Source organism: Alexandromys fortis, unplaced genomic scaffold (genome assembly GCF_014885135.2).
Source record: "Alexandromys fortis isolate MF-2015 unplaced genomic scaffold, M_Fortis_MF-2015_v1.1 scaffold_329, whole genome shotgun sequence".
NCBI lineage: Eukaryota > Metazoa > Chordata > Mammalia > Rodentia > Cricetidae > Alexandromys > Alexandromys fortis.
Window position 1 is genome coordinate 491,174 of NW_026068249.1, and position 12,553 is coordinate 503,726.

At 46.8% G+C, this 12,553-nt stretch overlaps 2 protein-coding genes across 5 annotated transcripts; one reads left to right on the forward strand and one right to left on the reverse strand.

Moving 5' to 3' along the window:
• Positions 1-585: 585 nt before the first annotated feature.
• Positions 586-5,271, reverse strand: Arfip2 (ADP ribosylation factor interacting protein 2). Of its 3 annotated transcripts, none has more exons than XM_050131328.1 (8): positions 5,134-5,271; positions 4,197-4,337; positions 3,901-3,997; positions 3,204-3,322; positions 2,816-3,037; positions 2,121-2,278; positions 1,799-1,973; positions 586-1,356 (listed from the first exon to the last, which is right to left on the reverse strand). In XM_050131328.1, the coding sequence occupies exons 2-8, from the start codon at positions 4,293-4,295 to the stop codon at positions 1,201-1,203; spliced, it is 1,026 nt and encodes a 341-aa protein (XP_049987285.1). In that variant the 5' UTR covers positions 4,296-4,337; positions 5,134-5,271; the 3' UTR covers positions 586-1,200. The 3 variants fall into 3 exon arrangements, with proteins under 3 accessions (XP_049987285.1, XP_049987286.1, XP_049987287.1); XM_050131329.1 differs by having other exon boundaries at positions 5,029-5,189; XM_050131330.1 differs by lacking the exons at positions 4,197-4,337; positions 5,134-5,271 and having other exon boundaries at positions 3,204-3,369; positions 3,896-3,960.
• A 64-nt stretch (positions 5,272-5,335) lies between these two features.
• Timm10b (translocase of inner mitochondrial membrane 10B) lies at positions 5,336-6,165 on the forward strand. 2 transcript variants are annotated; one of them, XM_050131333.1, is made up of 3 exons: positions 5,336-5,456; positions 5,577-5,672; positions 5,849-6,165. In XM_050131333.1, the coding sequence occupies exons 1-3, from the start codon at positions 5,433-5,435 to the stop codon at positions 6,020-6,022; spliced, it is 294 nt and encodes a 97-aa protein (XP_049987290.1). In that variant the 5' UTR covers positions 5,336-5,432; the 3' UTR covers positions 6,023-6,165. The 2 variants fall into 2 exon arrangements, with proteins under 2 accessions (XP_049987290.1, XP_049987291.1); XM_050131334.1 differs by lacking the exon at positions 5,577-5,672 and having other exon boundaries at positions 5,348-5,456.
• The last annotated feature ends 6,388 nt before the right edge of the window (positions 6,166-12,553 follow it).

The window sequence follows — 12,553 nt, forward strand, 5'->3', positions numbered from 1 at the left end:
CCTACCTCTTGTCACACCCACTTAATTTTTCATTCCAGACTTCAAGTACATTGGCCCTTCTGCCTGGTCTATTAGCTTCTTTTCAGAACTGTTTTTAAACTGGCATCACCATCCCTACCCCGGTCTAAGCTAGATGCCCCTTATCAGGTGCTCCCACTGCATCCCGTATCCTAGCACTTCTCATTGTATTGTAGTTGCCTGGTTACTTGTGTCTATCCCCCACTTGGCCTTAAGCACTGTGAGCAGGGACCGGGTTTTATTCACTGATGTTTCCCCAAGGGTCTATCGCAGTGCCTGGCAAATAAAAGCACTCAGTAAACATCAGCTGTATGATTTAACGCATGATGGTTAGCCAGCCCAACCCTCTGGACCCTATGCTCTTCAAACCCATAGCTGTCTTGGTGCTAAGGGGAAAGAGGAAATAAAGCTTTGGCTCTAACTAGGACTGAAGGGGATCAGGCCTTCAGCAGCTTCTGAAACTTGGCCACAGCTCTTCTGAATTCCTAAGAATTGAATGCATGATTACTGGGCATTTCTTACCAATCCACCCTCTTGCTAGTCCCCCACAAATTGACCTCACTGGGCCTGCTTTTATGAAAGGTTTATTCCTAATGCTAGAACCCAGACTTCCTGGGCTCTAAGCACAATTCAACTGGGTGGGCAGATGAGGGGAGGGCCCATTCAGATGCAGGGCCATTAATGGGGCTCCCCATTTTCCCCACCCCTTTGGTCCCAGTTCCCTTCTCTGCAATGGACACATACTGAGGAGGGACAAAGGGTACTGGAGGCAACACTATTGGCCCAGGGGAGCCCAACAAGAGCTGCCATTGGCTGACAGAGCCTTTTGAGGTCCTGTCTTTGGTGGGGGGGCCACATCCCAAGAGCTGGGGATAGGCCGGAGGAGTGATGCCATTGACCTGGGAGTGTTTTGTCATAGCCTTTGGCTGTGGAGTGAAAGGAAAGATCTGGGAATGAAGCCCAGTGGCTGGGAAGATAAAGGACAGGGCAGCAGCTTCTGGGCCTACAGGCCCTCTTCAGACCACACAGCAGGACAGGCAAAACTGGTGTCAGACCCCATCCAGGAAAGGGGAGCCCAAGCCAGAAAGTAAGTGACAAAGGACATCCCGTGTCCAATCTCCTGCACCCTGGGGCTGCCCCGTCCAGTGTCCTTCTTGTTAGCCAAGTTGGGCTGGGAGTCGCTCACTGCTCCTCTAGCCAGGAAGGCTTCTCAGCTCCTGGAGGCCGCAGCTTGATGTTGAACTGCTGCAGGGTCTGCTCCAGTTGTTTCTGGTTCCCAGCAAAGTAGGCGGACACCGCATTGTGGAAGAGCAGCAGCTGTTTGTGCATCACCTTGATCTGGGGGCCCAGCAGGGTCAGCTAAGGCTGGACTCAGACACCCTTCTTGAGGGGCTGCGCCTAAGCCCAGGCACTGACCAGGGCATATGGACTCTGCTCTGACAGTGCTTTGGGGGTGGAGACTTTCCAAGAAGTCAAACAGAAGGGGCAATACGAAGAAAGAAACCTGTCTCAATTTGTTGGGTCTAGGGTTCTAGCACCCCAGCTGAGGGGGCAATTTTTTTTCAGGTGTGTTCCTAGGACTAGTAGCCAGATCCTCAAAACAACAACAAAAAAGGCCAGAGATCAGAAAGGTAACCCAAAAGGGCTGAGGTATCAAGGGACAGGGGAACCCACTCCCTAGCCAGCAGCATCTCCCCACTCAACAATCAGGGGGGTCCAAAGGGAAGGGTACTACTGTCAGATGGGAAGGTGATTTAGGACCAAGGGAGTAGGGCAGCACCTTGTTTTCTTCCAGGAACTTGAGCTTGATGGCCACATCTCCCCGCAGCTTCTCATATTTGTCCCGATGGGTCTGGAAAGTGGCCTGGGCACTCTCAAGTCGACCACGTGTCCCTGCATCCCGGGGGCCTAGGCTGAGCTCCTCTAAGTCTGTCCGGTAGGCATCATATTCCAGCCTGGGGAGGGGGTGATAAAGGCCGGTCTCCACCTCTTCACCCACACACGTAACTCCTTTCCTTCCTGAATTTGTATGCCCCTAGATGTTCAGATTCTCACCCATGCCAGCCAACTTCCCAAACCTTGCGCCCTGTCCGAGCCCACACCTGGCAGCCTCATACTGTTTGACAGTCATGAGTGTGTCTTCCATGGTCTTGGTGACCAGTGTGTTGATGCTAGAGACAAAGAAGTTCACAGCCCCTAGCAGCGTCTCCCCATTCTTGCACAGCAGCTTTTGTGTCTCTGCATTATAGCCAAATTCCTCCTAAGGGCAGAAGGGAGGCACAGGCCTTGAGTAACAGCCCTTACCTGATCCGAGCCGTAGAGCCCTTCATTTCCCTCCGTCCCAAAGAAGAAACAGCCATCAAAACTAAAACAACCAGACTGCCTCTAGAAAGGCTCTCTTAACCACAAAGTTAGTAGGGTCACCCTGGGGATGCCTGGGGTAGGAATGTAGAGGCAGAGTTCTTAGGTAAGTTTACAAGACAGGAACAGGGAAAGGTAGTGCAGCAGGCAGGGGAGGGACTCCGATTAGGCCAAGCACCAAAGGCATTCTTGATGACATGGAGAAGGGTTACTTGTGAGGCACCAGTGCGCCCTCTCCCACAACCCCTCCAACTTTTGGACCTCTGTACAAACCCTTAGGCTGCCTCCATAGGTGAGTGATGCTGGGGGCAGGACTGGGCACACCCCAGAGGGATTCTCCCTGGGGGCTGCAGGAGGGAGGGAGGGAGGCTGAGGAATGCCTGCCTGGAAGGACCAGGGCCCAGGACCCCCACCCTCTTTGTTTTGACTGAGGCACCTGAAGCTCTGGGGACTTCTGGCTGAGGTCAGCAAAGGCATCACCTAGTGCATGCTGGGTCTGCAACAGGCTGTAGAGGTGGGCTGTCAGTGCCCGGCCCAGCTGCAGGACACTTTCATACTTGCGCTTCGTCTCACGCAGCAGCTCAATCTGCAGCTCTAGCTCCAGGTCCACAGTCCGGGAGCCTCGGCCAAATCTCTCTGATAACAGCTGCTTTGTGCACTGATTGGGAAGTAGGTGGAGGTCAGAAATCTAAACACCCCAACACCAACAAATAACTACTCCAGCACCCCCATTCTCTTAGTCATAGCAAAGATCTGTATTAAGATCTGGGGACAAGGAAAAGGTACCCATGGGGAGTTTCTGGAAAGAGGCACCCGAATCTTACCTTATATGTGTTGATGCCCCATTTCTTGACGATGTCAAACTTCTCTCCAGCGATGCCCCGGGCCACCTCATCGCCAGGGCCAGAAGGTGAGGTGCTGTGAGACGGATGACGGCCAGACCCTAAAGAACCAAGTTCTCTGACAACAGCTTCTCTCACATACAGCCAGATACTTCTGTGATCTCACTTCCTTTCCTCCCAGCACATGAAGGAGGAAAGACTAAACACCTGCACGCTTCTGCTCACAGGGGGAAGAAGGACTCATGCCCCGACAACCAGCTCAACTCAATGTGTGTAGCTGGCATTCTTGGGATAGGGTAGGAGTCTTGCTGGTAGACAGGGAAGAGGAGACAGAAGCAAATACAGTGAGTGGAACTGAAACCAGGGAACTTGGTTTGTATTTCCAAGTAGAAGTCTAGCCAGCAGAAGTCTAAAAGAAAACTCGGAGCAGCTTACAAATTGGCCTTGAGCTCCGGAGCTCCTGTGACCTAAGGGCTTAACTCAGCTCAGGTGTTGGCGCCAGAGAAGGAAAGACAAATGAGACTAAGTGGTAAGTGGGAAGCAGATGACCAACTCTGAGAGCTGGTCTGGGATTGTCAATTCTCCAATACATGATCCAAGCTTTCCTGTGTGTCCTATGTGCCTCCAAACTGTCCTAGTCTCCCCCCCACTCAAGCTTCCTGTCTCTTATCATTCATACCTGTGGGGATGAGTCCATCACCAGAGCCCCCATAGCCACCAGACACAATGCTAGTTTCATTGAGGTTGGGTCCAGACACCATCACCTGCTGGAGGTCCTATAGATCAGAGAAGATGGGAGTGGCTGAAACATTTTGGGGCTGGAGACAGCACACAGTTATAAAGTCTGTATAGAATCATAACGAAGATTTGTAAAGTATAAAGTGGGTTAACTAAATGAAGGCTACTGGGATGGGGAAAGAGAAACATTTAGGAGTTTGCTGAATTGAAACAAGTAGAAGACTCAAACGGAAGCACCTGCTCCAGCCCATCGTCTTCAGGAAGCTGCCCAGCTTCACCATTTCCATGGATGGGGATCTCCATTGTGGCAGCCTTCCCTAGGATCCCGTCCGTCATGGCTAGGAAAGGGACTGGAGTCAAGGTCTCCACCCCAGCACGCTGTAAAGCCCAACACAGACAATCTTGGAAAATGGCCAGCACTCCAGAACAAGGAGGCCTTTCCTGTGTTCTCAGAGGTGTCAGAGATTGTCCTATGGCTTGAGTGTCCCTGGGCATCAGCCACCACTTCTTTCCTTGAGTGTGTGTATTTCTTTTCTTCCAAGTACATTATTTCTAGAGATGCATGCATACCAAAGCCTCAGGGTTCGGGTGTCTTCTCACAACCCACAACGTCACCTTTAGTAACCACGCATGCATCCAGTCACTCAACAAACATTTAGCAAGTGCCCACTACGTGTGAGATACCGAGGCAATGGTATTGCAGCAGGGAGGACCAGAGAGAACGTCTGTGCTCTCTGGGAACTTAACCATGCATAGGCATGTTTACCAGGAGGCGAAACCCTCTCCTAGGCTCAGAAGCTCACTTGTCACTCAAGCACGCTCTGAGATCCCTGGGCTTTCCCATCCTTTGGTGTTCCTTCCTCTCTTCCTTCAGACGGTCTCTCCTTTCTCCACCTCCTGCACCTGCCTCCCTCAGGCCCTCCCCACCAGGCCTTAGTTGAAGCAGTTGGTGTGTTCCTGGTGTCAGGTAAAAGCCTCTCTTTCCCAGGACACAGGCAGTCCCTTCCAAATTCAGTTTATGCCTCCCAGATGTGAGAGGCCCCCCCACCCCCCCACCCCACACACACACCTGGGCATCAGGTGTGTCCTCATCTTTGCCAAGGGCTCAGGACATTTTGCTCTCAGCACAGCTTCGTGCGTTCAACTTCCCTTCGTACAAGTATGTCCTTCTCACCTGGGCCGGGCCACTCTTCCCCTCAGGGCGCGAGGCCCGGACCGCGCGCGGGGACCTCTGGTTCCAGTTCTCGTCGCGATCTTAGCAGCAGGTCAGAGATTCGGCGGAAGTGACGTGGTCTCTGGGCAGAAGAAGCCGGCCACGTCGCAGAGAAAAAGGGCGGAGGTGACGTTAGTATTCATGGGCAGGGCGATACTGGGGCCACACCTCCCAACTCCTGGCTACTAGCGAGAATTTACTTCCGGGGCTGCTCCGCGCGCCCAGGGCGGAAGTAACGTGGGCCAGGCGCCCTGAGCGTGATGGAGCAGCAGCAGCTAAGAAACGTGAGTAAGAGCTAAGTTAATCTCGGGGCTAGGCATGCGGTTTGTTTCCTGGGGTACAGTCTTCCTTGCGCACCCTGGGGAGCTCGGGAGTGGTGAAGTCTTCATCCGCTTTTCTCTCAGTTGCGAGACTTCCTGTTGGTCTACAATCGGATGACCGAACTGTGCTTCCAGCGCTGTGTGCCCAGCCTGCACTACCGAGCTCTGGACGCTGAGGAGGTGGGGACTGACGGGACCCTAGAGTTGACAATAATTGACATGACACACACCCCCTTCCTCTCCGTTTGAACCTCGTTCTTCCACGACCTCACCCGTAAACTGGGGGGACCTGGAGGGAAGGAAGCAGGCTTGACACGACCCGTTTTGGTCTCTACTTACACCCGTCTTCCTTCCAGGAGGCCTGTCTGCACAGCTGTGCTGGGAAGCTCATCCATTCTAACCACCGCCTCATGGCCGCTTATGTGCAACTCATGCCCGCCCTTGTCCAGCGCCGCATCGCGGACTACGAGGCTGCCTCGGCCGTGTCAGGTCCTGCAGAGCAGCCCAGAGACTCGGCAGCAGGCAGCTAGCCATCCCCTGGCCCGGGAGAGAAGGTGCTTGGATGGGCGCCTCTGTGAACCTTGGTTTTGACGAAGTTTGTACAGAGATTGAGCCTGAAAGCTGGACATTATTGTTCCTTTTCTTGGAGCCAATAAACCGAGTTTTTACTCTGGTTTATTTTGTGAGCAGAAACTTTTTTGTCCATTTATTGGTATTGACCTGTATTCTGTCATTTAGTGTCTATCTACCGCACTCAGCCCTGGCAGTTGAGAAATTGCCTTAGTTATGTAGAAAGACAAACTAAGCATTCCCAAATTCCCAGGAGACGCGCAGGTACTTTTAAGGTTGGTCATTGCAACAGGAAATTGGTTCCAAAAGGAAGGAGGAAGAAAACAGTACCGCAATAGGCGTTAGCCACCAATTCTTAGGAGATCAGTGAAAGCAGAGCAAAGACAAGCCTTTAAGATTTAAGAAAATTGTCCAGAATTTCAGTCATTTCCCAAGTTTACCATCTTAGTATTTCCTATCTTTGTGAAATCAGTAATAAATACTTTAAACAAAAAAAAAGGGGGGGCTTTCTTCCCATCTTTAGGACAAGTCAAGAGGACTGCACTAGTCAGATTTCAAGAAGAGAAACCTAAGGGAGAGGTAGATGCTGGTAGAGGGGGTGGTTAGATATAATCTGTGCGACCCCTAATGTATCCTTAGCGTTTCACTGCTCCCAATTCCAGCCCTCTACTTTGCACCTTACATACTTCTCATTGTAACTGATGCCAGCTTTTCTAGTTTCATTACTGTCCCCTCCCTTTGAGGCATCGTGGGGTTCACATCTGTATACAGGAGGATACCTCCTTTCCTGGCCCTGCCTTTTCCATGACATCATCCCTAGTCTGGGGATAGGGAAGGAAGTAGGATGTGGGCTTCAAGGATAATGAGAGGATGCAGGGCAAGCAACAGTATGGGGTCTGTATTTGTTTTTGTTTTACTGGGGCTGTGCATGTCAGGTAGAAACTAACAGCTTAAACTATCCATTTCCTCTTGGCTGCTTTCCTTAATCCCATCCCATTCCTTCCAAGTATGGCAACAGGTGGCCAGCTTTCATCTTTCACAGAGGGATTCAAACTTAAATTCCCAGCCAAAATCAACCATTCACAAAGTAAATTTTCCTCCACCTAGAGGTCAGAAATATGCTTTTTATTTTTGAGATAGGGTCTCAAAACTGACCTGGAAATCACAATAACTAAAGATGACCTTGAACTCCTGATCTTCCTGCCTTAACCTCCCTAGTGCTGGCCAGCCAAAAAATTTGAAATATTTAGTCAACTCTATGTTAAAATGCAGCTCTTTCTCCAGGCCTTATTATGCATGCCTATAAGCCCACTGCTTAACAGATTGAGAAATGAGTTTGAAGGCCTCTATCAATAAAGTGCAGCTGAGACAGTAACTACAATGGGCTGTTTCTCAAAATCATGTCTGTTGAGTATGTTGTATAAATTTATCTTATTTATTCATTTTATTGCAAACCTAGGACGTATTATTTCCATCTAACAGGTAAAGAAGAACCCAGAATGTATGAGAGTTCTGTCTTATACACAGTTCTTTGAAAACAGATTCTAGTGTGTCACTGTTTTTGTTTTTTGTTTTTCATGTTAGGTGATTTTGCCGTGGGGTCCATTGGCCTTATACTTGTAGTCCTCCGTCTCAGCCTCCCAGGCACTGGGATTACAGACATGGGCTACAACTGGTTGCTAGATAATTCTTTAGGAAGGTAAAAATTGCTGATGAGGCACTTCCCTGTAGAATGACCTCATGTCTACCAGATAAAATTCACTCCTTGACAGTATAAATGTAAGTAAAGCAGCTTGTGAACGACTTAATTCCCAAAGACAGGAATGTAGAAACCCAGGATATTGTGTTGCTGTTGGGAGAGCTCTTCTACATCAGCATTGTATGTATCCTTTCAATAAACACGTCCTGTGAGTTGTCTTTGCTCCTTTCTTTCCATATCACGTGGTTAGTGATTGCTAGGAAAGGACCAGGAAGCCCACTCACTCTCTTCGAACTACCTGAACTTTGTTTTTGTTTTGTTTTGTTTTTTAAGATGGTCTCACTATGCAGTCTCACACCTTGAGTTCAAATCCTTCTGGCCTTTACTTCCCAAGTGTTGGGATCACACGTGTTTTCCCCACACTCAACCTACAGAGCTCATTCAGTATTATATTTGCATAGTCTGCCTTCAGTGCAGCAACAAATGTGCCTCCATCTGCTGTCAGTCCTTTTATACCTTCAATCTCCAGTTTCAATCTTCGACACTTAGGAGAAAACCCACTCCTACGGTCCCACTTCTTATAGTTGGTTTTTTCAGGTCTTGTCATAAAGTGACGGCCATTGGTATAGTGAGAACAACAAGGCAGTACTATTGGGCACGGTATACAAGAATAGTTGTTGTTTTTGTGGGGGATCTTGGCAGGGTATTATGGGAGGTCAGGGTTTCCTACATGCTAAGAAAGTGCTCTACCATTGACCTATGTCTCCAGCCCAAGAGTTCTTTTGATATCGCCTGACCACATCACACACATTGGAGACAGAGGTCTTGGTCCTGTCGTGACTTTAGAGCTTCCCCGTGTGTTCCTTGGCCCAGTCCTCTGGCTTTAAGATTGTTCACCCACGCAGTCCTCTCACTGCTTTACTATTCTCACCAACTCTGTCTTCCCGCTAAATAGCTCTTCCCCCAGGTAATGATTTAATGTTTATACAAACAGTCCATTCACCAGTTCTGTCTTAGCTCTTCATTTAGTTGTGTCTTAGATATTGCCATCATTCTAAACCACTCGATCTTGAGAATACTATTAATAAATCAAACAACAGAGCATTATTTCTTGAATTTTATTCACTGATCATATTCTTTCCGCCTGGTTTAGTAAGTCATTGTCCCTACTGTCCTTTGATTTTAATGTAGCTTTCATACTGTTTGTTTTTCTCACTAGCATTTGCTTTTGAATCTGTAGCCAGCTTAAACCCCAATGATTTTCTTGCTATAAGCTGAACTTTTTTTGTGCACTGCCTCCTTATGAAACATTTGTTTCTGCTTTTGAACAGCTAAATGCTACTCAAGGAGATCACCACAGAACAGATTTATGCCACTTTGAATGCATGGTTAAGTTCAAATGGAATCTCAGCCCTCACAATCTCATTGATGGTTGTGTGCGTGCGTGTGTGTTATAGTTGTTTGAGCAGGGTTTCATTCTTTAGCCCTGGCTGGCTTGGGACTTCAGAGATCCTCCTCTCTCTGCCTCTCAAGTGCTGGGATTAAAGGCACACACCACCACACTCAGTGATTTTCAGTTCTTTGCTGCTCCCCAAAGTAACTATTTTAAGTCAATATTTGTAACCCTCATAACCCTGTTTTCTTTTTCTAAGCCATATTATTTCTCCATGAGGAAAGCAAAGCTATCTATAGGTAATCTCTACTATCCTACTGCTGACTAGCCCATTTGCATCATTCCCTTCTAAGTAGGGAGAAGCCCTCTTATGTAATGCCAGTGACCATTCTTGGACTTTGAGTCTTAGTTATTTCCTTCTTGAGTGCTTCCAACTTCTTCTTGCTTATTCTTGTCAGTTTCTAAATATGGTAAATAGGGTATGTTTAAACAAACCCTTATATCTACTTCCCATTGGGTTACCATCCTATTTTTACCACTTGACAGCTATATCAGACACAGTTGTGTCCGCCTTACAAATCATTCTCCACTCCCATTCCTCAGGCTAGCGCATTGTGAGTTCTGTAGCCCTTACTCCATTGAAAGAGTACTTACCAAGATCACTTGGGTGATAACCTTGTATCTCTAAATCCATTGGTTATTTCCTGTCCCCTACTTATTTTATCTCACAGTGGCATTTGTTGTTATTTTATACTTTGTTTTTTGTTGATGTTCCATCAGTGCCTTAATTCCACTCTTCTGTGTTCCTCCTACCTCTTTAACCATGGTGTCTTAACCTTCATAGTGTGCTCACCTTCTTCGTAGTCTTCTCTAGGTCACTTTTTCTCTCAAATTTTTCTCAGTGGTTTCATTCCCCCACTTTGGGTTTTAGGTACTGATGAATCCCAGGTCTTCAAGCTACTTGGTATCTTCACTTATGTATTGCAAGAACAAGTCAAACCTAATTGTTTTCTTAGAAACTTTCCTCTTATTCCTGGTATTCACCTAGTTGTAGAAGCTAGAAACCTAGCACATCCTTCTTTCTCATCTTCCACTCAGTTGCCAAATCTCACTTTATATTTCTAAATATTTCTGGATTCTGTTTTTCCCCATCTTCACTGTGATCTTCCAGTATTAGAGTTACAATGCTGCTTTTCCCTATGGCTACTTTTGCACCCCTTCTAACCTATCATCAACCAGGAAACAAACATGCTTAAAACCATTCTTATGATAGAAACTAGAACTTTTTCAGCGCTGGGGATCGAAACCAGGGCGTTGTACATGCTATGCAAGTGCTCTACCCACTAGTCATGATTTACAGGGCCTTGTATAATCCCGTCCTACCTCTAACTTTATCTTAACTTTAAAGTACTATCAACCCTATTTGTTGAGTTGACTTGAGCCATACTTCACTTTTTCTGTACTCCAACCACACTGGCCTTCATTTCCATGGTCCTTTCATGTACTGTTCTAAGGGCCTTTGTACTTGTTGCTTCCAGGTTCATGATGCAGGAGAGAAGTCAATATTTTACCTACTAAACATTAATCCAATTGCCATTTCCTTAAAATAGGCTTCCCAGATTTCAGCTCCCATAGTTCTTTGTGCATTGAGTGTGTGACACTTTTTAATAGTTTGTACCTCATGAAGACAGAGTCCATGTTTTTATAACTTACATTGTATCCTCATCAAAGTAAATAGTGCATAACTTTTAGCTTCCTTCTTGTTCAAGCTATTATTAAGAGAAAAACCTAGAGAAGTTTTATTGAATGATAGAGAATTGAATTTGCAATTGTAGTTTTTTGCCAATAATTTAGAGTTTGAAGTATTTCTGTTGTTAGGCTGTCACTATATTGCCTAGGCTGGTTTTGGACCCCAAAGGTGTAAACTCACTCAAGACAGAAAATTGACCACAAGCTGGGCAGTGGTGGCACACGCCTTTAATCCCAGCATTCAGGAGGCAGAGGCTGGTGGATCTCTGTGAGTTCAAGGCCAGCCTGGTCTACAGGAATTCAAGGACAGGCTCCAAAGCTACAGAGAAACCCTGTCTTGAAAAATCAAATCAAATCAAAAAACAAAGCCCCAAAAAGAAAATTGACCACAGACCAAAGTAAGGATACCTCCTTAGTCCAACTTGTTGAGTTAATGATTTATTGGGATTAATCCTCCCTGGAACGTGCATGATGGGTTACTTACAGGACCAGAAATGACAGCCGGACAGCGTATTACCAGAAGCCAGCCCAGCATGGCTGACAGCTCACAAAAGCTAGAACCTGGGGCATCCTGCATACTTGGCAGGCAGCTTGTTTGAGAGTGTCTCTCAGCAGTCCATGCTATGTATGTAAGCTTGGAGAGGGAGGGGGTCTAGTGCCTTTGGTCAGATTCGGGAACTTTTAAAGCTTTTGAGTTGTTTACTTCCTGATTTGAAGAAGCTTCCCTGCAGGGTAGACTACTTCACCTCTTTCCTTTTTCTTAAGAAACTTCCCTCCAAGATGCAGTATTTGGTCTGGGAAGAAATTACTACACAACACCATGTTTGCTTCTGGAATGCTAGGAGTGTTTTGCTTTTTGTTTTTTAACCCAAAACTCAATGGACAGTATCTTCTAACACTGTACGATAATCATCACCTGAAAGTCATCTACAGCATTTTATTCTTTGAATTTGTAAGCCCTCTAGTCCCATGTAAATATTTCTTAAACACTTGAATTCTTTTTATTAGCAGCTTAATTTAATTTTCATCAGTACATGATACAGATGACCAAAGCTGCCTCTTAACAGCCTTTTGTTGTGAGTCCAGATTTGATTAGTTGGATTAGCTTTGATTAGCTCAGTTAATGATAGCAAAGAGTCAGGAACAGCAGCTTACCATGTTTTTATTTCTTTTAAATAAAAAACCTAATCCAAAGCCTGTGGTCTGAGACCTAGGCTGCTTCATAGTTTTCTGATGGGATATCACCCTCATTCTTGTGATCTAAGGTGAAGCTTTCATCACATAAACCTTTTAAGGAACAGAATAGATCAGTTTGCTGGTGCAGAATATGCTTTCCTCCCTGGAAGTTGCAAGGGAGGCTTGAACTATAATCTCTATTACCAATCATCTACCCAGCTAAAGATTTCTAAAGAGGGGACTGGAGAGATGGCTCAGAGGTTAAGAGCATTGCCTGCTCTTCCAAAGGTCCTGAGTTCAATTTCCAGCAACCACATGGTGGCTCACAACCGTCTGTAATGGAGTCTGGTGCCCTCTTCTGGCCTTCGAGTATACACACAGACAGAATATTGTATACATAATAAATAAATATTTTTTTTTTTTAAAGTATTTCTGGGGCTGGAGAGATGGCTCAGGGGTTAAGAGCACTGCCTG